The following is a 25,376-nucleotide window of genomic DNA, read 5'->3' on the forward strand; positions in this document are numbered from 1 at the left end:
TGATGAGTATGGAAAGAAATGGAATTCACTCAGTATGAAATGTTTACATGCTACAGTGAGCACGCCTTTTCTGTTTCTGAAAAGAGACAGCCCGCCTTTTTGCTTAGCCCAGCTTCTGAGGGTGACATGTCTGGGAGCTCCTCCTGCCATGCAGAAATCCTGAGTTGTACTAGAAAATGGAAATGGCAATTAGGGTGGGTAGAACTGGGCAGAAATGTGCATGTCTATTACAGGATTTCCAAGCTGCATGAAGGATTAATTTAGTCCTCACGTTAGCTTTGATTTATGGCCTTGGAGGATTTTATTTTTTAAAATTCTAGATTATTCTAAAGAAGACCCAAGTTAGGGGTTGCTGGGAAACAATGCAATGAAATATTCTAGAATTGAAAGGGAGTCTGGTCTGAGGAGTTCTAGCTAGACCAGGAGATGTATTGTTTCTTTGAGATTATCCCCTTGGCATCCTTACCTGAAGGGAAGGGAATAGACTCTCAGCCTAAAGGGAGCTTCCTTCTTGTCTCATCTTGGGACATTTACTTCTAAGAAGTGAAGAGGAAAAAAGCACACTGGAGAAATGGTGCAATGGTAGTGGCTTAAAGTGCCTTAACCACCCTCCCACCATGTACATAGCAATTTATTTTGGCCATGTTTCCAGGGACATAGGCAAGGCAGGTGCACATTCTCCCATATCATATTTTATACTGTAGAGTCTAGAGCTGGTGCTTTTTTAACTTTATCTTCCCAAATTTTGCCCAGTGACCTGGTTCTGGGGCATTTAACCTGTGGCTTAAAGGTGATTGTCTCCTCTTGTGTTTAAGGAATTATTTGGAGTGAGAATCAGGACAGATAGATGTCAATGGGGGAATGAGGAGATTTTGAATGCCAAAGAAGGGATGATAGAACAAGGGCAGAGAAATGCCCATTCTGAAAATATTCATTGCTATCAACATTTTCTCCTCTACATAGGATGGTTACAGAACCCACACATGTGCTCATTACTGTTTTCTTTTGAAGTCTTTCAAAGGACATCGTTTTGCTTTTAATCACATATTAGTGAATGGCTGGAACAGCATTTTCTTTTTTCATAGCTTCAAATATGGCATATTAAGCTCTAAATAGCCAAATGTATCTCTGGGGTTGGTAATCCCTAGACTCCAGGGACAAGAGCAAGAGCAGGTTAGGACTAAAAAGATAGAGATGATGAGAAAGAACTGAGGAACTGGCATGTTGAGCGCAGTCAAATCCTCCTATTTGCATTGTTTAAACAGAGGATTGTCGAGAGGCAGAGACCAGCTATAGTATTGTGTCACCCATGAACTCACTGATCGGACATAGCCTCTCTTTCATCTTGACACTAACAACAGTTTATGGGGGGGGGGAGGCAGAATATGGCAGATCTTAGAGCATTTTCTGAAGCCCACCAAGACCTCATATTTCTACAATGGAGAAAACTAGGCTTGGAAACAGTTAGCATTCACTTGGGTGTCTCCAGAGGAGATCAGGGAAACACTGTTGTGCTTTGGGTAGGAGCAGAATATCTCCCTTTCCAACTTCCTCGCTTCCCACGCTTAGGGAGCATTGAGGAATTTTATGCTGTCCTCAGGAAGGACTAGTAGTTCTTGGAGTTAAGAGATCTAGTTGCACCAAACTACCCTGGATGTGGTTGGCCACTTCTCTTTCCTGTGCTTCTGACTAGGATATGGTAATGATGTAAGTTTGTTATTTACTTAGTGAAGGCAATCTATGGAAACAGAGATTGGACAATTTAGACCCCGAAGTGACTTTTACATATACTCTGATTTGACTATGTAATTACACTGAGATAAGTGGAAACACATAAATCTTTCATTCCCTTTGGTTCTGCATAAGCCCAGCCTAAGGGACATCTCTCTCTGGAGAGGTGGCTCCTTAACAACAGTTCCCCCAAATCAATGAGAATAAGCAGCTTTAGATGTAATTTGAGTCTGCCTGTTGTACGCAGACCATTACACTATCTGGATATTGATGAACAGGCTCCTAGCATCCTGACTACAAAATCATGGGTGGGGCTTTCAAGGAGCCAATATCCTGGTAAATTCAGATACAGTTATCCCAGTGCATGGAGCTTCTTTGTTTCTACTACTGTTTGAACTTTCGGAGCATAGTGGGAGCCCATTGTGCATACTGTGATCAAAAGACATGGACTGTGGGAGCCTGCAGACCTCTTCAGGAAGACCTCATATCCCCGTTATGATTTTGAATCTGTTTCATTAATATCTGCCACTCAGAACACTTTGCCCTCTCCCCTTTGATTATGGAAATCCTATAGTCTCCACAAAACCTTTGGCTTCACTGCTTCACATTGATCTAACTCCCACCTCTTTGAACTGCTTTCAGCACCCAGGACTTGGACAGCAACCTTTAGAGGTTGCTTCTGTTCTGGTCTGTGACCTCATTTCACATGAATTCCTCTTATTTCTGTAACTGCATCACAAACTTCTTGGGAGCTAGAACCAAATCCTGTCTTTTCTTTCAGTTCCTAATACAGGAGACTGATTGAAAGATGAATGGATAGATAGATTGATGAAAGGAGCTTAGGAGCTTCTAATAAGAATGAATCTGAGAGTCTGTGAAATGTTGTTCCTTCTGATTGCACAAAGTCATAAGCAGGTGGGGGCGATTCGCATTTCCAGTTGGTGAGGAGCGCTTATTCTGTTTATTACCATTCCCTCCAGAAACTCTCTCACCCTCCCACCTTCTCTCATTCCTTTTATACACACGCTTAAAATTGGAGGCATAACCTTGTTCAGGAATGTGCAAAACAGGAACATGGTAATGAACTCTTGTCCTGCTATAAACTTGAAGGATGGCTTGTGGAGGAAAGGCATTAAATGGCAATCTGAGTCCAGTGATTAGCTCCACAGCATTCCTCCCTTGGAACTCATGCAGACCAGCATAGCTTTCATGCTGCTCTAGGTTTCCTGTGAGCTCCATTGATTGTGCCAGTACTTCTGGGTCTTGGCTGAAGGGTTGAGGAACAAAGAAGGTGTCTTTGTTTGTTTCCAGCATTCCCATTGCCTTCCTTCATCTCTCTTTCCCCAACCCACCTCACTCACAAATCTTAGCTGCATTTGATCTGAATGAAACATGGTCTACCTTAACCTGTACTTTCCCTCTGACCTTTGTCCACCTCAGGCTACCAGGACATAAATGCCTGTATTCAGTCTCCTACTTTTTTCCTGAGATAGTGCTATCCTGTCATAAGAAAGAGTACTTATGAGACACAGTTTGCCCAGATGAGCCATACAATGGGTTTGCTCCTGAAATAGTTGGATGTGAATTGAATTTTTCAATATCTAGCTGTGTTTCCACAGTACCAATAGAGGGGCTTTCAGAAACTGAGATAATACATGACTAGTTATCCTAAAAAAAAAAAAAAGAGGACTATTTTTACGATTAAATGTGATCTGACAAAAGAGAGTAAGAGAACTTTTCCCCATTACCTATCATGTGGTTATAGCAATAGAATACATGTTTATGCATTTGTTCTGTGCTTTTCTCTAACTGTTTTATGTGTATTTTATTGACAACTATGCTGGAGCAGGGACTGTGGGTCATTTCTCTTGCATCCTCCACCATACAGCTCCTTACACAAGACTAGTAATTTTTAGATCTTGTTAGTCCATCAGGACCATGGATCAGCAGTGCCGGCTTCACCTGGGAGCTGGTTAGCACTGCAGACTCGCAGGTCCCACCCAGACCTCCTTAGTCAGACTCTCCATATTAGTTGGATCGCCCCGTATGCACATTAAGATTTGGGATGCCATGATGTAGGAGACACTTAGTAGGAACTCATAAAATGCTTATTGCATTTAACTGAAAGAAAAATCCCTTCTTGTAGAGATGAAATTCTGTATCTTGGCTAAGAAGTTCTGGTTAAATCTACATGTTACTAGAATGTTAATTCCAAGGAGAGACAAAAAGAAGTAAGCAAAAACAGAAAGAATAAAAGCTAATAAATATAGTTGACTTAGAAAGGAAATTTTCTTTAAAAAATGATGTTTTGATGAGATAGCTTGGACTAGTTTTTAAAAATGGACACACCCCATTGGGGCATTTCCTCTTTGGCATGGAAAAGGCTAGTTTTGCCCTTGAATTTTTACTTCTTGGACCACACACCCATACACTTCTAGGTCATCTTTTTCCCCCACTGCCATGTGCTCAGGACTGAGTGGAAAACAGGAAAAATGCTGAACAAAAACACCTGCATATTAAAGTTTATGTACTTGGTAAAAATATAAGTGTTACTTTTTTCTTCTGACTTGGACACTGTGTCACTATCCTGTACTGATGTGACTATAAGACTCTCAAGATGTAATTTCTCTTTAATAAATAAGAGACAGCATTGCAAGAAGCAAAGCATTATATTGAGAAAATGCATGAGTTGTGGCATCTGTGACATCCCACCTCCATGGTGTTGATCTCAGGCCAGTCACCAAACCTCTCTGAACTTCATTTCCTCACCTGTGAGATGGGCTCAAATTCTTGCCCAGCTGCTACTGAAGGGTTGGTGTGTGAGAGTAAATGAGCTGAGGTATATGAGGCAGTTTTGAAGTTGTAAAATAGGAAACCAATGCGAAGATACTCAGACTGCTACTACAAATAAAATGGATGAGGACTCTGTGAATTTGTGTTTATGAATGTCTTGCTTCTTTCCATTAGAGAACAAGATTATCACCCTCCTATATCATGTATGATGTAGACCATATTTGTTGTGTCCGTAGATATTACAGAAAAATAGATGACTGTGTGAGCATTACAGTCAGAAAGCCTGGGTTCTCACCTTGGCCCCACCACTTACTAGATGTGTGACATTGGGCAAGTCACATAACCTCTTTGACTTTAATCTCCTCACTGTAAAATTGGGATGATGAGGTTATTATAATTAAATGAGATGATGCACGTAATGTGGCTTATCTCGGTTTCCAGCAAAATAATCACTCAACAAATGACAGCTAATGGTTGTTGTTCTCTTTGGGAACTCCTTGAGAGCAGGGACTTTGTATCTTTATCTTTGTTGTCCAGAACATCTAGCAGGGACTGGTACATAAGCTACACCAGATCATCCCTCACCTAATTAATGTATTTTGTGACTCAGGAAGAATTTGTGGAATTATTGGCTGATGGATGGAGTATGCTTCTCTGAGTTTGCTTGATCTCTCTCAGAGTTGCTAACAAATAGAACAGAACAAACATAGCAGCACGTACACTAGTCAGAGGAGGTGTCCCAGGCTTGAGGAAGCCTCATCCTCACAGGTGTGCAGGGAGTGATGGAAGTCACAATCATTTACACCGTGAACCCTGATAAATCACTTGATGGATTAGCTGGTGTCATCCATCAGGCTGCACTTGTCTCGAGTGAAGTCTTGACTTGACTGAAGTCTATAAATCTCTCTTTAAAAGGCTCCAACCAGTGATTTCTGATTTGGCCTCATTTCCTTGAAGTTAGCGTAGAATTTAGTCTCTATGCAGGGGTTTTGTTTGTTTGTTATGGGACTTGCTGCTGTAGTAAGCCACCGTCCTTTTCCCCCCAAAGCAAATGTCCACTTTGTTAAATAAAAAGTCACATCTTAAGTGTCTTACTGGACCAGACTGAGAAGTTATGTGTACATATGAAGAGAAGCAGGGAAGGCAATCTAAGGGGGCATATTTTAAACAAATACATGAAGACTGGCACCCTGATTTTTAACATTCAATGAAGGAAACAAACAAACCAACAAACACCAGCCTGAGTTCTCCACCTAGTCAGTCAGACAGTGAGGGGGCCTGGCCTCAGCAGATGGAATCTTGAAGGCACTAATGTCTGTGATCACAGGAAGCTCATCTTTCCCTCAAATTTCTGTTCATGTACACATGGCCTTTGCAGTCCAAACAAGTAAGTCAGTCTGGATACAATTTTTCATGTATTAAAGCAACCTTAAACACTGTGTGCCACATTGAGTAAAATCCTACCATTAGCAATTCAATCCTTTGGAACTGGCATTACTCCTTAGCATTTCAATGCCAATACATTATTCAGATGCTGTTATCTTTACTGGGAAAGAAGAATGAAGAATGATATATATATATATTTTTTAATATTGAGAGCCTGATTTGGGGAAGAGGTTCTGAAAAGTTGGGAAAGGACCCAAGAGGTAGGGATAACAAATTCACAAACTTGGCCTGCCATTCTCTTTCCAGTGGGCCCAGCCCCTTGCTAGGTGCCTTGGAGGAATATGAGAAGAGAGAAAGACAAGATAGGTTGAGCTGAGACACCATGAATGGGAAACAGCAAATGTGCTCTCTTTATTATTCATACCTTGCATTTGGATTTGGATGCACTTTTAACTTTTCAAAGCACGCTCACACCCAAGTGCAGACTGCATGTTTCTAAAACACTTGGCATCAACAATTGCTATCTCTATGCCCAGACTCTCTCAGAATCTCAGACCCACCGGAATGGTTAACTTCCATTTTATTCATTTAGGCTCCCCTGGCGTTTATCCCTCACTCTTCTGCTTTTCCTCTCCGCCTGTTTAACTTTGGGAATGGTCTGAACTATAAAAACCCATCTCTGATCATTTGATTTCTGTGTAGGCTAAGCAGGGTGGACCTGAGCATCACAGAAGAGGTTTATGAAGTGTAGATTCAAGTAGCTTATTTGTTAGAAGGGGGGGGGGGGTAGGCAGGCAAGTGGGCCCATATCCTATCTGAGTCTTTTACTGTTTAAAGCATCTTATTAAGTCATAAACAGCCCAGATGGATGTGGTTGTGATGGGCATGGGCTAAATGAGGAAATAAAAATAAATAGTTTGTGCATCGATTGGAGCTTGTGTTTAGATTGCATCTTTTTATTTTAATACCATTCTATTAAAAAAAAAAATACCTAGCAAGAATCTCCGGGGCAGAGACACGAGGCTATTTTTAACTTGAGTATTGTGCTGCCTTAATTGTCTCTTCTCTGAGTAGAAACAAAGATTGAGTTACTGGCAGAGAGGAAAAAAAAAAAGGTCAGTTCATTTTCTGGTATATCTGTGAGCCCTGACAAACGTAACATGGTTGGAGGCCTCTCCCACAGCTTGCCTTGTCAAGAAAGGTCAGAAGGGCAGGCATGGCTGAAGCAGAAGTCTTAAAAGAAAAGGTAATGTTGCTTGGCTGTTGATTACAAAATGGAAGAAGATTGTATTTGATTTGTATTCCTCAAGCCTTTCTTGAGGAACCTCTGTCAAGTCTTGCCACCTGTAAGTTATAACTGCTGAATTAAAGGCACCAAACAGAGGTCAGCAGGACCATGAACGCCTCAGAGCATCAAGTAGCCAAGAGGGTAGAGGATCCTAGAAATGGAAGATGTTAATGAGGGCATATCTGTACTTCCCAAGCAAGGGAGCATCTGCAGCATACAACATGACTAAGCTTGCTAGTTCACAGTGGGTGCTATGGACTGAATGTTTGTCTTTCCCCACACCACCCCAAATCCATAGGTTCAGACTCTAATCTCCAGTGTGTTGGAATTTATAGATGGGGACTCGAGAAATACTTGGATAAGGTCCTGGGGGTGGAGCTCCCATGATGGGATTGGTACCCACATAAGAGAATAAAGAGACTAGAGCTCTCTCTTAACCAGGTGAAGATACAGAGAAGGCAGGGAGTAGGTTCTCACCAGACTCTAATCTTGAACTCTTGAATCTTCTACTCTTGTTCTCTCAGAACTGTGAGATTTAAATGTTTGTTGTTTAAGCCATCTAGTTCAGTATTTTAATACAGCAGGCTGAGCTGCTTAAGACAATGGGGGTCTAATCTGTATTCTTTCAGTATTCCTTTCTCTAGAATCCCTTCCAGCAAAGGAAACCCTACATTATTTTCATGCCTAAAGCACAAGGGACTGAGATGTGAAGAGTTATCACGATTATAAGGTTAGGGGCACCTACAAAATCACTAGATCTCAGGAACTGTTCCCTCTATCAGAGTCCCTCCTTATCCCCAGTACATAAAAAGAAATCAAAATGAAAACAAACAAGCAAAAAGCAAAACTAAAAACAAAACCAAGCGTATAAATGCAAAGCTAATATATTATTCTTTCTGATCTGAACAGGCAGCTGTTAGATATTGTAGAGTTTATTTTAAGGACCCACCTAGAAAGAGTTGAAAATAAGGAGACTTAAAGGAAACACTAAAACCACAACAACCCAAAAAGTGACAAGAAAAAGGCTTCTTGTGTTTTTGGTTGAAGCAATAAATACAACAAAAGTACTTATTTTCAGAATATTTTTGGACAATAGGAAATAATATAAGGACGTTCACCTTCTAGACACTAAGTCATGTTTTATCTGGGTCAATAATGGCAATTTAATTGGCTCAACTCTTACATTTCCCAACTGCTAAGTTAATTTGCAACTTAACAGGCAGCCCAGTTTTGCAAACCCTTGAACTAAAGCCAGTCTCAGCAGGATCTTTACCCAGAGATGAGCTGGCCTACTGGAACTTGAAGGCAAAAAAATAAAAAACAAAAAACAAAAAAACCCTCCAAGAAGAGGTTTCCTCTCCTCTATGACTGTCCCCGTAGAAAATGACTGTAGGTTCTGGTTTATGGCAATTTCAAAGGCTTAGGCATAGAAATCCTCTCTTCTAATTTTAAATGACATCAGAGGAAGCTTTCACAGCCTTAATCCTCCCCTTTGTCACTTTTCACTTTAGTAGAATGACTTTGGAATTTGTAGATGCCAACAAAAAAGGAAGCCTTGTGTAGCTGAAAAGACCAGATTATTTTGGGTTCAAATCCTAGCTTCGCTACAAAAGAACTCTCTGGTGCTGGTTGGTCGCTTACCTTTTCTGAATGTCACTAGCCGTCTGTAAAGTGCAGATTAACTGAGATGTGGTATTTAAAACACCTGGCCCCAAATAGGTGCTGAAAAAATTGTTGGTTTTAAAAAGTCAACTTCATTGAAGTGCAATTTGACAAATAATACTATGCACTCATTTGAACTGTTCGATGAGTTTTTACAATTTCATGTATTTTGTAACAACCATCACAATCAAGATAGAGAACATCTCCACCAGCCTAAAAAGTTCCTTTGTGCCCCTTCCCAGACAATCTCCACCATCACCCTCAGCCCCAGCAAGTACTCTTGAGCTTCCTGTCACCATTGATTAGATACTCTTTCTTCCAGTTTCCTATAAATAGAATTATGTAATGTATGGTATATTCTTTTGTGTTTGGCTTCATTGCCTTAGTATAGTGCTTGAGACTCATGCATGTTGTTGTATTAGCATTTTATTCCTTTTTATTACTTACTAGTATTTTATTACTTACTAGTATTCTGTTATGCATAGAACACAATTTGTGGTGATAAGTATTTGGGTTGTTTTCAGTTTGGGGCTATTATGAATGTTGTGAACACTCCTGAACTAGTCTTTGTGTGGACATATGTTTTTATTTCTCTTGATAAATTCTTTTTATAAGAAACTGTCAAACTGCTTCCCAAAGGTGTTGTACTATTTTGCAGTCTCACAGATACATATGAGAGTTCCAGTTGCTCTGCAGCTTCATTGATACCTATATCGTCAACCTTTAATTCTAGCCATTCTAGTGGGTGTATAATGGTATTTCATTAAGGTTTTAAATTGCATTTCCATGATGACTGCTAATGTTGACTCTCTTTTCATATACTCATTGCCCATTTGTGTATCTTCTTTTGTGAAGAATCTGTTCAGATCTTTTGCCCATTTTCAACTGGATTATTTACCTACTTATTTTTCACCTATAAGAGTTCTTTAAATATTCTTAATACAAGGCCTTTTTCAGAAGCATCCTTTGGAAATATTTTTCTCCCTACCTGTGACTCGGTTTTTCATTTTCCTGATAGCTGTTCTTCTGAAGAGCAGAGTTTTTTATTTTTTCAAAGTAAAATTGTATTTTATGCTTTTTGTATCCTATTTAAGAAATTGTTGCATAGCCCAAGATTGTGAAGATTTTCTCCTATATTTTCTTCTAGAAGTTTTAAAGTTTTAGCTTTTATATTTAAGTCTATGGTCCATTTAGAGGCAAATTTTGTGTATGATATGAGGTTGAGATTTATTTATTTTTTTCCCATATGAATACCAAGTTGATTCAGCACCACCATTTGTAGGGAAGAAAAAAAAACTAATGTTATTGTAAGGAACTCTTTCGGCGTACATAGGATAAGGGAGCATTTCTCAACTCGTTTTATAGCACCAGCATAACAAAGCCAAACAAATCGATTACAGGAAAAGAAATATGTAGACTAGTATCTCTAAAATTATAGACCTCAAAATTCTCAACAAAATATCAGCAAATCAAAATCTATGTGTACAAGTGAACTTTAACAAATACAAGTCAGATAATTTCACTTAGTTGATCAAAATAGCCCATTTAATTTCCATCAGACTCACTGTGACACTCAAGTTTGTCCCCATGGCCTACAAGGTGCTCTGTGACACTACCCCAGCTTCTTCTCTGACCTCATCTCCCACCATCTCGTCTTTCTTTATTCTCCAGCTACAGCATATAGACACACCATACATGTTTGTGAATATTCTTTCTACGAATTTGATTGAAACAAGTATCATCCATCTCAGTGGCTTTCAACTGTGGATATACATTAGAATCATCAAGAAGGCTTTAAAAAGTGATCAGTGCTTGGCCCCACCCTAGGCAAATGTAATGGAAAACCCCTGTAGGTGACAGTCAGGCTTGTGGATTATTTGAGAATTTCCCTAGGGGAGTCTAAAGTACAGCCTGAGATGAGAACCACTGAACCTCATTTTCTTTTTTATGCCCTGGGATTCAAATCCCTTCTTCCCATTCAGAGGTCTAGCCATTCCAACACTGGCCTCCAGTTTTGTTTTTTTGTTTTTTGTTTTTTTTTTTTTACCAGGAGCCAGTAGAATCATCAGCCTTTTCTTCTTGCTTTATTTCAGTAGGTGGGACTCAAGACTTTCTGCCCATTCACTCTCAGAATCCCAGAAGGTCAGGGTAGGAACAGACCTAAGATAGCTAACAAAGAGGTGCTTAGGAAGACAAAGCAGATGGGAACTCAAATTTTTTTTAGCACTGGTGCCATTAGGATTTTAATTACCTGATTTATTTCCTTTCCCTTTATCTGTGCTGAGTGGGCCTGAAGAACTGACAACTGGGACGATCCTCAACTTTTTTAGTGTGCTTGCAACAATTTTCATTCAATAAATCTCTTCCTCTTAAAGTCCCTCTGTTAACTTTTCTTTCCTCAGTGATCTGGGGGTGGAGGCTGGAGTGTCAGACTAGTGTTCTCATTTTTATATGCAAATAAATCACTTGATTATATTTTTTGTCCTTATGTTATCATGAATATTTCAAAAGAATTTTATATGGTTCATATTTATGATTTGGGAACTATTTCATATTTTGGCTCATTGCCGTCTCATCTGCATATACCATATCTCAGCTGATGTTAATTGGTCTTATTTACATATTCATCATGCTCCTATTTTCAAAGAGATTTTGTTGTACACTGGGTTTTCTTCCCCTTACAGTGTTATAATAACACGTAGATGTGTTTTTAAATTGCACTCATTTCCATACATAATTTTTCTGGTTGCCGTAAATCACCACATTGTCACCTACTCCCCCCACCCTATTTAGTGTAATCTTCACCCTTTATGCCAAGCTGACATATGGCTCCAGAGTAATTAAAGACAATGTAAACAGTTTACAGTGCACTTGGCAAAGCCACTTCACATTGCAGAGAGTATAGTGATCTCCTTTCCCCCCAGCCAGTCCCGTAGCAGGGACAAGTAGGGAGGTTTGAGACAGTGATGCTGATTAAAACTCATGTGTGACAGTGATTGTTTCATTTCTGATGAAGAAGCTCCTGCTGCACTTCTACCAAAAGACTCCTTCCCCTTTTGACTTCTTACAGAAGCAGAGGGGACTGGATTAAGCTGGATTAACTAAAGGAGATGAACTGTTAGCGTGAATTGGGGCGGAGTTACTGGATTCTTTCAATTATTCTAACAGGAGGAAAGGGGAAGAATCAAACTCATCAAATCCCCAGCCACCCTGGCCACAGAGACCTTTCTCTTATAGGTGAGAACAGACTAATTTTCTTTTTAGACATCCTTTGTTTGCCCAACTGCCGGCATCTAGTGTCCACTTTTTTTCCCCAGCAGTGGCCTCAGTTTTGGTTTGTGGATCTCCCTCCCCCACTGCGGGTCATGTGGTTAGGGTAGGTGTTTTCAACTCCAGGAATGGAGCCCATTACCCAGGCCACAGCCAGTTTGAACATCACATTTCCTTAACTGCTGTGGTTGGTCCAGGGATGGTTGTGTCATCTAAGCTAGTCAGACTAAATCTTAAGATTTTTGTGAGATTGAGCAAAAAAGATCAGCTCTTTCCCCCTGAACAGAACCTGAGATGTTGTATGAAGATAGAACTGCTTCTGCCTTCTTGCCACCAGGGTGGGGCTCAGGGTTGAAACTCACAGAACGAAGAGACCTGAGAGAGGGAGAGAGGCCAAGTCCTTGGGGCACTGAATCTGAATAGAGCTGTTTCTAAAGCCGTTCTCCCTCTCTGACCATCAAGTTAAATGAGCCATTAAATTCCCTTCTTTTTCTTAAGCCTGTTTGAGATTTATTTTCTTTTACCTCTCACAACAGAAAGAGTCCGAACAAGTACAATGTTTGTATCACTTACTTTTCACACATCATCCTATACATTTTTGTCCTGGGTTATATTTTCAACTATAACTATATAAGTGCCTAGATCATAGTAGATATGCAGCCAGTGTTTGTATGCATGTCAACTCCTGTGTATTTATCATTATCAATCATAAGATTTAGTATTTTCTATATCTGAATATTTTCTCTCTCCAACTAATTATATTTGTTCATTTTTATTCATGTTTTTATCAGATATTTATTGTATATATCTGACTCTGTGTGAGACTCCATGGATACCAGACTGGGTAAAAGCAATCATGTCTTTATGCTCATGGAACTTACAGTCCAGTAGGGGAGTTAGACATTGGTTGAATTATTGCATAAATAACTCTAAAAGTGCTAAAGTGACTGTCATCACACAGAGACTGGTGATATGACAGTGTATCAGTACGGGTTTTGCCCCAGGTGGGGAAGTCAGGGGGGCTTTCCTGAGCACATGACGCTGGTGTGGGAAACTGAAGAATGAGGAGGAACTGACGAAATTAAGAGGTCAGAGTGGAAGGGAAGTTTTAGACAGAAGGAACAGTCTGGGTCAAGCAAGGCCTATAGTGGGCAGCATAATATCTTGGTACACTTTACGAACTGAAAAAGGGTTAGTAGAGCAAAGGAGAGAATGTGAAAGGTCTAGTTTCTTTTTTATGTTAAGAGCAGCAGTAAAGCATAGAGTGTGTCTGTGTATGTCTGTGTATGAACAGGTGTCAAAGGTGACATGATTAGATATGAATTTAGAAAATGTCATCCTGGTTGCTGTGTAGAGAATGGATAGGGGTGAGGGAAGAGCAGGCTGGTGGGTGGGGCAGCATACATAGAAGACTGTGCAGTTTTCCAGGGAAAGGTTGTGGTCGCTGGAGGAGATGAGTGGACAGAAGAGAGGTATAGCAAGGAGGTAAAAACAATAGGACTTGGTGTTGTATTTAATACAAAGTTAAGTTACATTCTGACCTTGCTCTTAAAGAACAATCCAGGGATCTGGAAAAAATCCTGTAAATTCCAAATACAATCTGCTAAATGTGCTATTGGTACTACAAATACAGGATTATGGTGTGGAGAGTTCTGGAAAGGCTGTGCCTAAGGGTAAACATTTGGTTTGGCTCCTGCAGGGCAAACAGGATGCTACCAAGTGGAACTTTAGGCAGAAGGACAGCATCTACGTAAGACTGGTGTGAAAGTATATTTGTTTACTTGTTCATTCATACATTCACCTGCACTGATTTTTTTGGTACCTCTATGTGTCAGGCATTATCCAAAGAACCAGCCATGACGTTCTAAATAAGCAACATAATGTCTGGTAATGGGAGTGCTTGGGAAATGGCAAATCTTCCTACCTGGAGAAAGTGTGGGCTGCACTGCGTATAGTGGGAGGTAACAACTTTGATTTCTTGGCCAGGAACTTATGACTGAAACCTAGAGCAATGACTGTTCCTAAAGTTTCTTTGGCAAGGGAGTTTGAGCAGGGAAGGTCTGGAAGCTGAGTGTGAGTGCCGAAGAATGGAGCTGGGACAGGCAAGGCAGCCTCATGCAGTAGGTTATACAAGTGACTTTGAAGCACATAGCAGCAGGAGCGAGATGAGGAAGGGATTCTGGAGATATTTTTGAGGGAGAGTCAATAGGACTGGAAGAGTGCCTGCACATAAAGGAGAGAGAAGTATGTGAGTCAAGGGAGACTGAATTTCCTTGCTTGGGAGTCTGGACAGATGGTGATGTTACTCACTGGGCAATATGGGGAGACGAGAAGTTGGAGGATAAAGATAATGAATTTGTCTGGATACATTGAATATGAGGCACTGGCAGTTCACTTAGGTGTAGATCTTTAGGAATCTCTCCCTTTCAAAACAAGAATTATTGCTTCAGAAGAGAGGTGGGGGTTGCAGATGAAGGTTTAGGAGCCCTAAACCTAGTAGTAAGACATTATTCGATAAATACTGATTTGAGAATGTGACTGTAAAGAAAGAAAATGGCCAAAAGTGGGGCCCCGGAACATATCTGAATTTTTGAGGGGCAGCTGAGGAACAAGAAAATGGACAGAACTGGCTATGGAGTAGTCTGGAAGGTTCAGAAGGCAGGCGAGGGGCATGGTGTCACTCAAGTTAAAAGGGGTAAGAGGACTGAGAAGGATGGTATGAATGGTCAGTGGAATCAAAAGACACCTACAGGTTAAGTACTAAAAAGACAAAATAGAGGTCACCAGTTCTGGCAGTTTTGGTATTGTTGGGATCTTGGACAGAATAATCTAATAGTGTAAGGCAATTTGTGGTCAGACAGCAAGTGCACAGGCTGAGGGGTGATTGAGGGGAAAGGAGAGGGAGTCAGTGCATGCAGGCTGCTCTTTCAGAAGAGTGGCAGTGATGGGGAGGAGAGAGGAAGGTAGCAGGGAAAGAAGGCAGGATTTCCCCAGAAAGCTTTCCACCTTCTTTTTAATAAGGAGAGGCGAACCTAGGCCACATGTGCAGGAGGGAAAGGGCCTTTGTGATTGGTGGAGAGGGGGATATTGAAGAGAAAGCCAATCTTTATTAAGTTCAAGAAACTGATTAAAAACTGGAGGAAGAACGTAAAGGAAGAAGAGAGGTGTGTCTGAGGAAGTTGAGTTTCTGCACCAGCTGCTCTGTCTCTGGGATTATTGCTATGTCGGCTCAGATCAACCATTTATATCACTACAGAAAGATCTGTCTCATGGGAGGCTGAGCACGCAATGAGGGATCAGTCACATTTGCTAGACTGAGTGGTGGATTACTTGTGATGTCTGATATTCCTGTCTTTAGATTAATTTCTTTGCAATTATAGACCTGTTGAGGGTGGTGATGAGACATAACCAATAGTCACCTAGTCCTTGTTAATTCCAGGCAGGGCAATAGCTAATCTATCCAGGAATACACCTTGAGCCAAAAGCTCTCCAAATCTGTTCCCTCCCTGTTTTCCTTGGTGAGCTCTCAGATGAGTGCCCCATCTCCCAATTCCCATGAGTGTTGAATGTCTTCAGGAAGGTAAACCCTGAAGGCTGCAGGTCTTAAACTGGACTCGCATCCAACTGGGCGGTGCTTGCACATAGAAACTAGACATCACATAAGCCATCTCCCCCTTTAAAAACTCCTCCCTTAATACGCAGATGATAAAACCAAGACCCTGAGAGATAATGTGATTTAATCAAGGTTACACAGTAAGTTTATATTAAAACTAACACTTAGAGCCAAGATTCTGACCAACCTCCTCCTAGCAGGTGGCTTAACTGCTGAAACACATTGCTACTCTCTGCTTTGTGTTTTTTTCATTAATGGATTTCTTTCTTGCTTCCTCAGATCTGGGCGAGAATTCTTTTTAGAAATGGGGTTGAGAGAACCAAGAGGAATAACTTGAATGGCTTACAGAAGGAGAAACACATATAACCTGGGGTTTTTTTTATTCTTACAATGAAAAAAAAGTTCCCATCTGTGTAATCCATCAATCTGTAGCTGTATTTAGTGGCATTTAAGTCCTGAATTCTGGCTGCTACTGTGGCGAAAAACACATTTTCCCATCCCTAAAAGCCTGGGAGATGGGATCATGTACCTTTAAAGGTGATGGGGGTGGGGGGGTTACGTTAAGCATGGAAGAATTTACTGTTTTTTCTTACCATGCCCCACTTCGCCAAAAGCCTATTTGGGGAAACCCCTACATTAAACTAGCCCAATAAAAAGTGGTTGTTTACATTAACGAAGTCTCTTTTCAAAGGCATTTCCCCTCAGTGTTGTAAACTTTCCCAGTACTTTCAAATGTTTATGTATCAATTACCACTTGTCAGCATGGCTTAGGAACAAGAAATCTAGAAACCTCTAAAGCACAAATGTTAGTCCCTGCTCTCAATTAAATATTAATCAAAGAAATAATAGAGAGTGTCCCTTAAAAAGAATGAATGTCAGCAGAGAAAACAGGCTTTGGTTTATAAAAATTCCACTCACAGGTACTTTGGGAGAAATACCTCATACAAAAAAAAGTGAGAATTGCTTGGATTGACCTTATGGCTTATTTCAGAGTCCACCCTACTGTTTAGGAACTGTGGTAAGGAAATGAAATGGGACTAGGTGCAAAATGTTTGCTTGGTACGTCAGTCTGGTTTCTAAGTATAGAGCATCGTGCTACACGTGATCTGAGGTTGGTGCCCATAGCCCATGTGAAACATTCACACACTCAGGTACATACATTTTCTCCAGGTCCCCAAATCCAGAAAATGCTCCTTTTGGGATGACTCGAAGCTTGGTCAGAACAAACCTCCTGAAAAGAGAATGGACATAAAATATCACAGTCCATTTATTGATAAGTCATTGAGTGCCTAATGTATAGTTTCTGCGAACAGCCAACATATACTAAGTGCTTGTCATTGAGTACTGATTACAATTGCTTCTAAACGATCTCTTTTCACCCGTACTGCAAAGCAGTGATGCTGGCACTATTGTTACCCTCATTTTGCATAAGAGGAAATTGAGGTTTAGAGAGGTGAAAAAACTTGCCCAGGGTTACATGGCTAATACGTAGCAAAGCTGGAATATGAACCCTCTTGCCGCTGCTATTCCATGTTGTGTCTATAGCCCTGTGTGAGCCCTCTTCTCTTTCTCTACTCCAACCCCCAATATCACTTCCCTATTGCCCAGCTTAGCTGACCTTGCTTCTTACTTCAGAGATAATGAAATCAGTAGAAGAGAACTTCCTCATACTCTCACATGGCTCCCAACCATCCACCCACCTGCACCAGGGCTTACACACCTTGCCTTCCCTCCTGGTAGAGCGGGTGAACTGTCCAGGGTCCTGACTAAAAACAGCCCCTCCAATCCACACCATACCTCTTTTCTCTCTTCTAGTGAAGGTGGCCATTACAGCAATTTTCCTCTTTTTTTCATACATTCCATTCACCTATTTTTCCTTTTTATTGGATCCTGCCCATCACTATACAAATATGCCTTAATTTCTCCCAGCTAAGAAAAGTCTTAACCTCAGCTAACTTCACCTTTGCCATTTTCTTCTCCTTGAAGTATTTGTCTCACATCTGCCTCAAAATTCCTTCCAGTGGCTCCTCATCTTCATCAGGAAAAAAACCAAATTGTATGTAATAGCCTGCAGGATCCTGTAGGACCTTCCCACTCTCCCTTCTCATAGACCCTCTAACCTCAATTTTGACAACTCTCTCCTTTGTTTATCCCATTCTTTTCACAGTATTCTCCTGCTGTTCTTTGTACACGCCAGGTTCTTTCTTGCCTAATACTTCTGCATTTGTAATTCTCTCTGCCTGGAACATTCCTCTCTCAGATGTCCTTCTGGCTTGCTCCTTCAGCCAACTGTTTGCTCAAATGTCACTTTCTCAGTGAGGCTTTTCCTAACCCCCCTATTTAAAAATGACAATTTCCCCAACTTAGCCCCTAGCCCCCTTGCTTCATAGTGCTTTTGACAAGTTGTATCTTCTATTTATTTATTTATTTGTATATTCGTATATTTATTTACCTTTTACCCACAACTAGAATGCAAGCTCTGTGAGGTCAGGAATGTTTGTGTGACACGTCTACTGCTATATACCAAGTGTCTCGAACAGTGGCTGGTGCATGACAAGCATTCAGAAAAATATTTCTTGAATAACTGAATGGATGGCTATCGAACAGTCTCAGAGTTCTAGGCTTGAGGGCAGAATTACAAGTGACCCTTTGGGAATCTCTACAACAGGGATACTGTTTCACTATGTCTTCCTCTGGCTTTCCTCCCTCTCACTTTCTCTTGCTTTGTAATTAATTGAGGTTTAGTTTTCTTCCACTGTAATCCTTCCTTCCACAAGGCAGTCTGTCAGTAGGAATTCAATACAGTGGACTTGGATAGTTTCAAAAACCTTCATTACTTCAGTCTTCTATTATTTATTTGTATTAGTGAAATTCCTCTTTCAGGTAGAGTTATTGTTCAGGAAAACAGTTCTTTTCTTCCACTTTATTTGCCTTTGGCCACCATGTGCACCAGCTCGATTGTGAGGAATCATGAGAGAGAATCCAGTGTGCTGTTCTTGCTCTGGAGGAGTTTATATAGATGAGAATGTAAAATCAGAAGCTTTGAAATCACCAAGAGACAGATGTGAGATACAGTTGGTGTAATAACTATGAATATTATACAAGGATTGAAATGTGAAAGATCCCAAAGTACATAAATATATGATGAAGATTGGAAGGAGTGGGTGAATTTCAGCCTGGTTCTAAAAACTATCCAATCATACTACAAGCATAGCCTGTATGAAACTATTAAATTTAATTTAGGATTGAGTGTAATGGTTCTGGAATAGTATCAACTTCTAGAATGCCAATCTGAAAAGAATCAAGGTCAGTTCATACTCCCTTAATGTACTCATTTAATCTTAGTTAACATAGACACATTCCTTTTGTTCCTATTTATCACAAGGCAGAAGAATGATGAAACCAAACTGGTAAAAAAATAAATAAATAAATAAAATTGCTTTAAACTACTCAATTAGTCTAAAATTTCAAAGAAGCTGAAATATTAAGGTAAATATTAATAAGACATGCAAAGAGTAGAATTTTGGATAATTGACTCTATTTAATAATAGGTTAGCTAGATAGTTATTTTTTTTAAACTCAACCCTAGTAGTGGGCACATTTTCTAAAAAAAAGTTCAACATCTGTAGCTGTATTAAGTGTTTCAAACTAATTAATATAATTAAATCTCTTTTGAAAATTGAGTCTTGACTTCCACTTCCTGAAATGTTATAAACTAAACAACCTGAAGATATTTCTATTAATGATCACCCAGAAGTGTCTATAAAACATAATCAATATTGTTTTAATTTCCCAGCTGAGCTTGTAAGAAATTATGAGAAATCCCTAGGGGCCCAAAGTAAAACAACTGAATACCAGATGGAACCTTGAGCAGTGAATGCAAACAGAATTCTAAGAGATAAATTGAAGTTGGTGTATCCTGGGGGTGGAGGGGTGGGGAAGAAGTAAGGAGAGGGGTGTCTAGACTTGGTAGACAAGGGATTTGAATTTTGATGCCAAACTGGTTCATGAGAAGAAACATGGAAAATGGAATGCAGAGATCTATTTCTGTATGTCATCTGTCTATCCATCTACCTACTTACCTACCTAACTGCTTTTCAACCTATCTATCACATATGCATTCTAGAAAGAAACAGAAAATGGAGGACAGGAAATTTTCAATGAAATAACATTTGGAGAATTTCCATAATTTATCAAAGACATAAATCCTTAGATTCAGAAATCTCAGCAAGTCTCAGTGAAACAAATCTACTGCCAGATACCTGTGAATTAAAACTGTAGAGCCCAAATAAAATATTTTAAATGCAAACAGAGAAAAATACATATTATCTTCAAAGAAAGGAATAATTAGAAAACTTTGTCAAAATAACTTCAAAATTATTAGAGAAAATAACTGCCAGTTTGGAATCCTATGCCCAGAAATAATCATTCAAATGTGAGGATAAAAATAAAAACACTTTTAGACAAATTTAATTAGCCATTAACAGAGTTTTAGCAAAAGAATCCCCTTAGGAAATAAGATCATTTAATTCAGTAGGAAGGCACAAAAAACAAGAAGGAATAGTGAACAAAGAAATCAGTGTTTCTTGTTGAATAGGTGGGATTTTCATAATGGTTGGAAAGCTCACCTGCTTCATAAGGAACACTAAAAAAAATACTGACCAAAAAGTGGATCACTAGGTAAAGCAAATTGGTATCAAACAAATCATTTTCTTTGATAATGATGCATTGCCGTTACTTAGAAATTAGAAATAAGAGATGACCCCCTGACAATACATATACACACACATTTGGAAAGCCAAAACCAAACCAAGCCAAATCAAATGAATGAAATTTTCTTTTAAATCATACATAGGCCAAATGAGAAATAACAATAATAATTGGAAATTATTTGGAATTGAACCATAATGAGAATATAATATATGAAACTTAAGGGATACAGCTCAACTACTACTTACAGAGAAATTTATAGCTTTAAATTATTATACCAGAAAAGGAGACAAAAAAGATGGAAAATTAATGAGCTAACACAGGAACTAATGAAAGAACTACAGTTATGGGAATAAAGTTATTTATAAATAACTATATTTATAAATAACCATAAATATTTATTCTATTTCTGGCTAGAACTTAAAATGCAAGCTCAAAAGCAGTTTAATTTAAAATATTGATCAAATGAGGGGCTGATAGACATGTTTTGAGGAGATAAACACTCAGCTAGACATTACAACTTGATATATTGAGTTTAAGTTTAAATTTTTTATTTTAGAAATAAAGCAAATGAAAGTCTAACAGATTAACTTTAAAACACATTGCAGAATTTAAGTTTGCCTTGAGAGACGAAACCTAGAGTGAATGGGGAGAAAATAATAAAGATCAGAATAGGAATACTTAAAGATAACATTAGAGAGGATTAATAAAATCAAAAGTAAACTCTTTGGAGAGATTAATAGAATAAAAAGAAATCTGCCCATATCAATCAAGAAAAAAAGAACCAATAAAAGAGTGAGAAAAATGAAAAATGTTTAAAATTAGAGAGCCCTAAGAACAATTTTTTAACATTAGATTTAAAAAAAAATCAGACAATATGGATAATTTTCCTAGAAATATATGCTTAATAAATCTGACACATGAAGATACAGAAAACTGAATAGATCTATAACCATCAACAAATTAGGTTGGTAATAAAACTTATTCACTGAAAAGCCATGTCAACATCATGTGATTTTGAAAGTAAATTCTACTCCTTTAAAGTGCTGGAAAAATCTCCATCTTTTACAGACTATTTCAGAGACTAGCAAAAGATGGAATGCTCTTCAACCCATTTTATGTGACTAGTTTAACATCAGTAATAAAACTAGACAGGGACAATAAAAGAATGAAAGGATTTAGACTAATCTCACTTATTAATGTAAATGGAAATGTCTGAAATGATACAGTGACAATGTGTATCCAGTAGAGTTTAAACAAATAATACTATCTTTGGGGTTTGTCCTAGAATACGAGTGTTGCTAAATTTTAGATAATTCTATTAAAGAAAATTTCCACATTAAAAAATTAAAAGTGAAAAATCACATGATTTTATTACTAGGCATAGAAAATACATTTGATAAAACCCAAACCCATTCATGATAAATTTTGACAAACAAGAAAGAGGAGGAATATTTTTAATCCGATAAGGGGTAAAATCTATCAACCACTACAATAAATGTCACACTCAGTGGTGAAATATTAGACACATTCCATTTAAAATTAGGTATGAAGCAAGGATGTTGGCTATTACATCTTCCACTTAGTATCATTCACATTCAAGGATGTATCAAGATTATTGATGAAAAACTATCATTATCTGTAGATAACACAATTGTCTACACAAGCAAAGAAACTCTAAGAGGTCAGTAGTAGAACTAATCAGAAGGTCTAGTAGGGTAGCTGGCTATATAATTAGTGCACACAAATAATTTGCATTCTTATATCATTATAAAGTATATCAATAATCAGTGGCCACTGATATTTCATATGTTTACCGGCCATTTGCATTTTCTCCCTGCTTTAGGGAAATTTTAAGTTTACTATACTCAAATCCATTAGCTTTTCAATTTTGGTGTGCAGCTTCTGTGTCCCTTTTAAAGAAAGTCTTCTGAATAGATTCTTATATTTTGTTTAAAAGTTTTAAAGTGTTGATTTTTCCCATTTAGATCTTTAATAAGCCTAGAATTGAGATTTTAATATGGTAATAAGGAAAAATGGTTTTTTTTCCAACAAAGATAATCAATAGTTTCAGCATCCCTTATTGATTAACCCAGCTCTTCCTCCATAGATTTTTAATGCTACTCTGTCATTTGTCATTTTCTTTTGTTTAAAGCTCTATTTCTGTACTCTTAATTCTATTCCATTGATCTATTTTTTAATCCTTGTCAATACTACAGCATTTTAATCACTATAGCTTTATAAAAATCATATTGCCAGGCATGCCACTTCTCCCAATCTTTTCCTTCTTCAAAACTGTTCTGGCAAGTCTTCAAAATTTGCTCTTCCATATGCATATTAAACAGCTAGTCAATTTCCATATACACGTATCAAAACAAACAGTAACAGAAAAACTACTTTGTCTTAGATGGGTCTTGCATTGTTTTTGTTTTTGATGTTTCAATTAAGTATTTGATTCTCCATAAATCTTTTTTTTTATTGAGTTATAGTCAGTTTACAATGTTGTGTCAGTTTCTAGCGTACAGCACAATTTTTCAGTCATACATGAATGTACATATATTCATTTTCATATTCCTTTTCACTCTAAGTCTTTTTTTATTAATTTCTTACACTGTATAAGTCACTGATTATTGATATACTTTATAATGATATAAGACACAATGCCAAAGTATAAAGTGGTGAAAAGGAATGAACTGACTAGAGCTGCATACTACAATCTGGAGAAATCCCTGAATCGTAATATTGAGCAACAACAACAACAACAAGTTAGTGAATTATATGTACAGTAATGTACAGTATTACATGATTTTCCTAAAGGTTAACAGCATGCAAAATAAAACGGCATGTTGTTTTGTATGAATTGTGCCTTTTTATTCTGTATTTTTGATGTTTTGACATCTTGAGGGTTTGCTGACTCTGGAGAGTCTACTCCTCACAGGAGTAGAGAATTCCTAGAAATTGCAAATGCCTGGCCTGTGAGTGTGCCTTTCGTAAGCAGATCAACCAATCCAAGTCTCCATACCCCCAACAACCTCATTTAAAGGGCCCTTAGACTCTGGGTCACTGTTCCTATGCCCTAATCACCCCAGGGGAGCTCCTGCACCTGCAGAGTCTTTGCTTTAGTGAGTATAACAAACTGTCTTGTCTTTTTTTTTTAATTATTAAATAATTTTTAAATTGAAGCATAGTTGATTTAAAACATTGTGTTAGTTTCAGGTGTACAGCAAAGTGATTCAATTTTACGTACATATGTATACTCTTTTTCAGATTCTTTTGCATTACAGGTTATTACAAGATACTGCATATCTATAAAAGAATAAATTATCTTTTCAATGGCACTTGTCTCCTAATCTCCTGGCCTCACTCCACTCAAATAATAATTAAACCTATATTGCAAAACAAGTGTAGAGATTTACATATTTATCAAGAGGAAAATTCTAAGAATGACAACACCAAAACCAACATAGTGTTTATCTCTGTGACAAGAAGAAAAGGAGTGGAACACAACTGTATCTAATATATTTAACATTTTTTTAAAAGATCTGAACAATTTTGACTAAATGTTTAGATTTCGCAAAGCTGAGTGGTCTATGATTGTTCATTATTATCATTCTCTATGCTTCATACTTAATATATTTCATAATTAGTTTTTCAAGATTGAAATTTTCACCAGGCCGTATCCCAAGTGTCATTTATTTATCTGTTTATTTTTAAACAGAGAGAGCTGTTTAAAAGTATCTTCTTACCCTTCCTGTCAGATGGTAACTTGACCTCACTCTGTAAGGGGGCATCGATTGCCTGAAAGATTTCTGTAAGGATGCACAATTCGTCAAAATGGCTCTGAAAACAAAATTTTCTTCACTATATTGCAAGTTACTTGATATCTCTTCCGTGATAAATGGGGTGGGTGGGATTTATTTTTCTTTTTTTCTCCACTGTAATTGGAAAGCATTAGGATTCCCTTGAAGTCTGTTTCTGTTAGAAGCAATTCATATCTTGGGTAGTCCATTCACCCTTGGCCAAATTTAATTTCCCTTTTTGGATTAAAGGAGAATGGTTTAAAAGATCCCATAAAAAGCTTTCTGGCAGCCTGGAAAGCAGCCAATCTTCTTTTTGAGGAAGCTGCCTTTTTATGATGGCCTAAGTGTAAATGACACTGGGTTCTGTGTTCTTTGAATTTTCATGCGAGTTTAAAAAATTAAAGTGAGAACAGCTTGGCAAAGGAGATACAAAAAGAAAGCAATCATCTTTCTGACCTCAAAATGCCAAGAGTTTTTATGTTTCACACTCTTTAGGTCAAACTGTTACCCTGATTAACTTTCTGGTAATGTGTTTAGGAAAGCTATCCAAGGAGGTGGATTGAACTAAATGAGGAAGTCATCCAGAAAAAGAGTTTAAATAACTTGCTTTGGCTATTTACCATGACCCAGGAGATGACTATCCTGCCGTTAGAATCATTTGGGCATTTAATTGGTTGTATTCTCACGTCGTTACACATGGGTCCTGAAGCCAGCAGGGCAGGGAATAGCAGGAAGCAAGAGGTGGGAAGGTAGGAAGAGGTGGCTTCCTTATATAACTTTAAGTTTTTAAAAAATTTCTCCACATTTTGGCATAAGACTTAACTGCCAAGATGTGAGATGCTCTGTAAATCACAGAGAAATTGGTTCAGCTGGTATTAGCCCTTCATCCACATTCAGGCTGTGTTAAAATGCCAAGGATTCACTGGGGTTGCAAAGTCTCACAAGAGAATTTCTTGCAGCGGAGGTGTCAGTGTTCCTTGTATTCTTCTTCTGTGGTGTGGAGGAGGCACTGTCCTTCACATTAAGCCAGATGCAGGAGGTATTAGGAGAACTAAATAAAGAGGATGTCCTGCATTTCCTACAAATCTGGGAGATGCAGAGAATGACTCAAGTCTGACCTCTA

General features: G+C 38.5%; 1 protein-coding gene across 3 annotated transcripts in view; it reads right to left on the reverse strand.

The window, feature by feature from the left end:
• Nucleotides 1–25,376, reverse strand: part of FSHR (follicle stimulating hormone receptor) — a 153,015-nt gene that overhangs the window by 69,491 nt on the left and 58,148 nt on the right. For all 3 annotated transcript variants that reach the window (XM_010967756.3, XM_045504841.2, XM_045504842.2), the window contains exon 2: nucleotides 16,903–16,974. In XM_010967756.3, the coding sequence (XP_010966058.1) occupies nucleotides 16,903–16,974 (72 nt within the window). The remainder of the gene's footprint in view (nucleotides 1–16,902; nucleotides 16,975–25,376) is intronic.

The sequence above is a fragment of the Camelus bactrianus genome, chromosome 15, assembly GCF_048773025.1.
Source record: "Camelus bactrianus isolate YW-2024 breed Bactrian camel chromosome 15, ASM4877302v1, whole genome shotgun sequence".
NCBI classification, from domain to species: Eukaryota; Metazoa; Chordata; class Mammalia; order Artiodactyla; family Camelidae; genus Camelus; species Camelus bactrianus.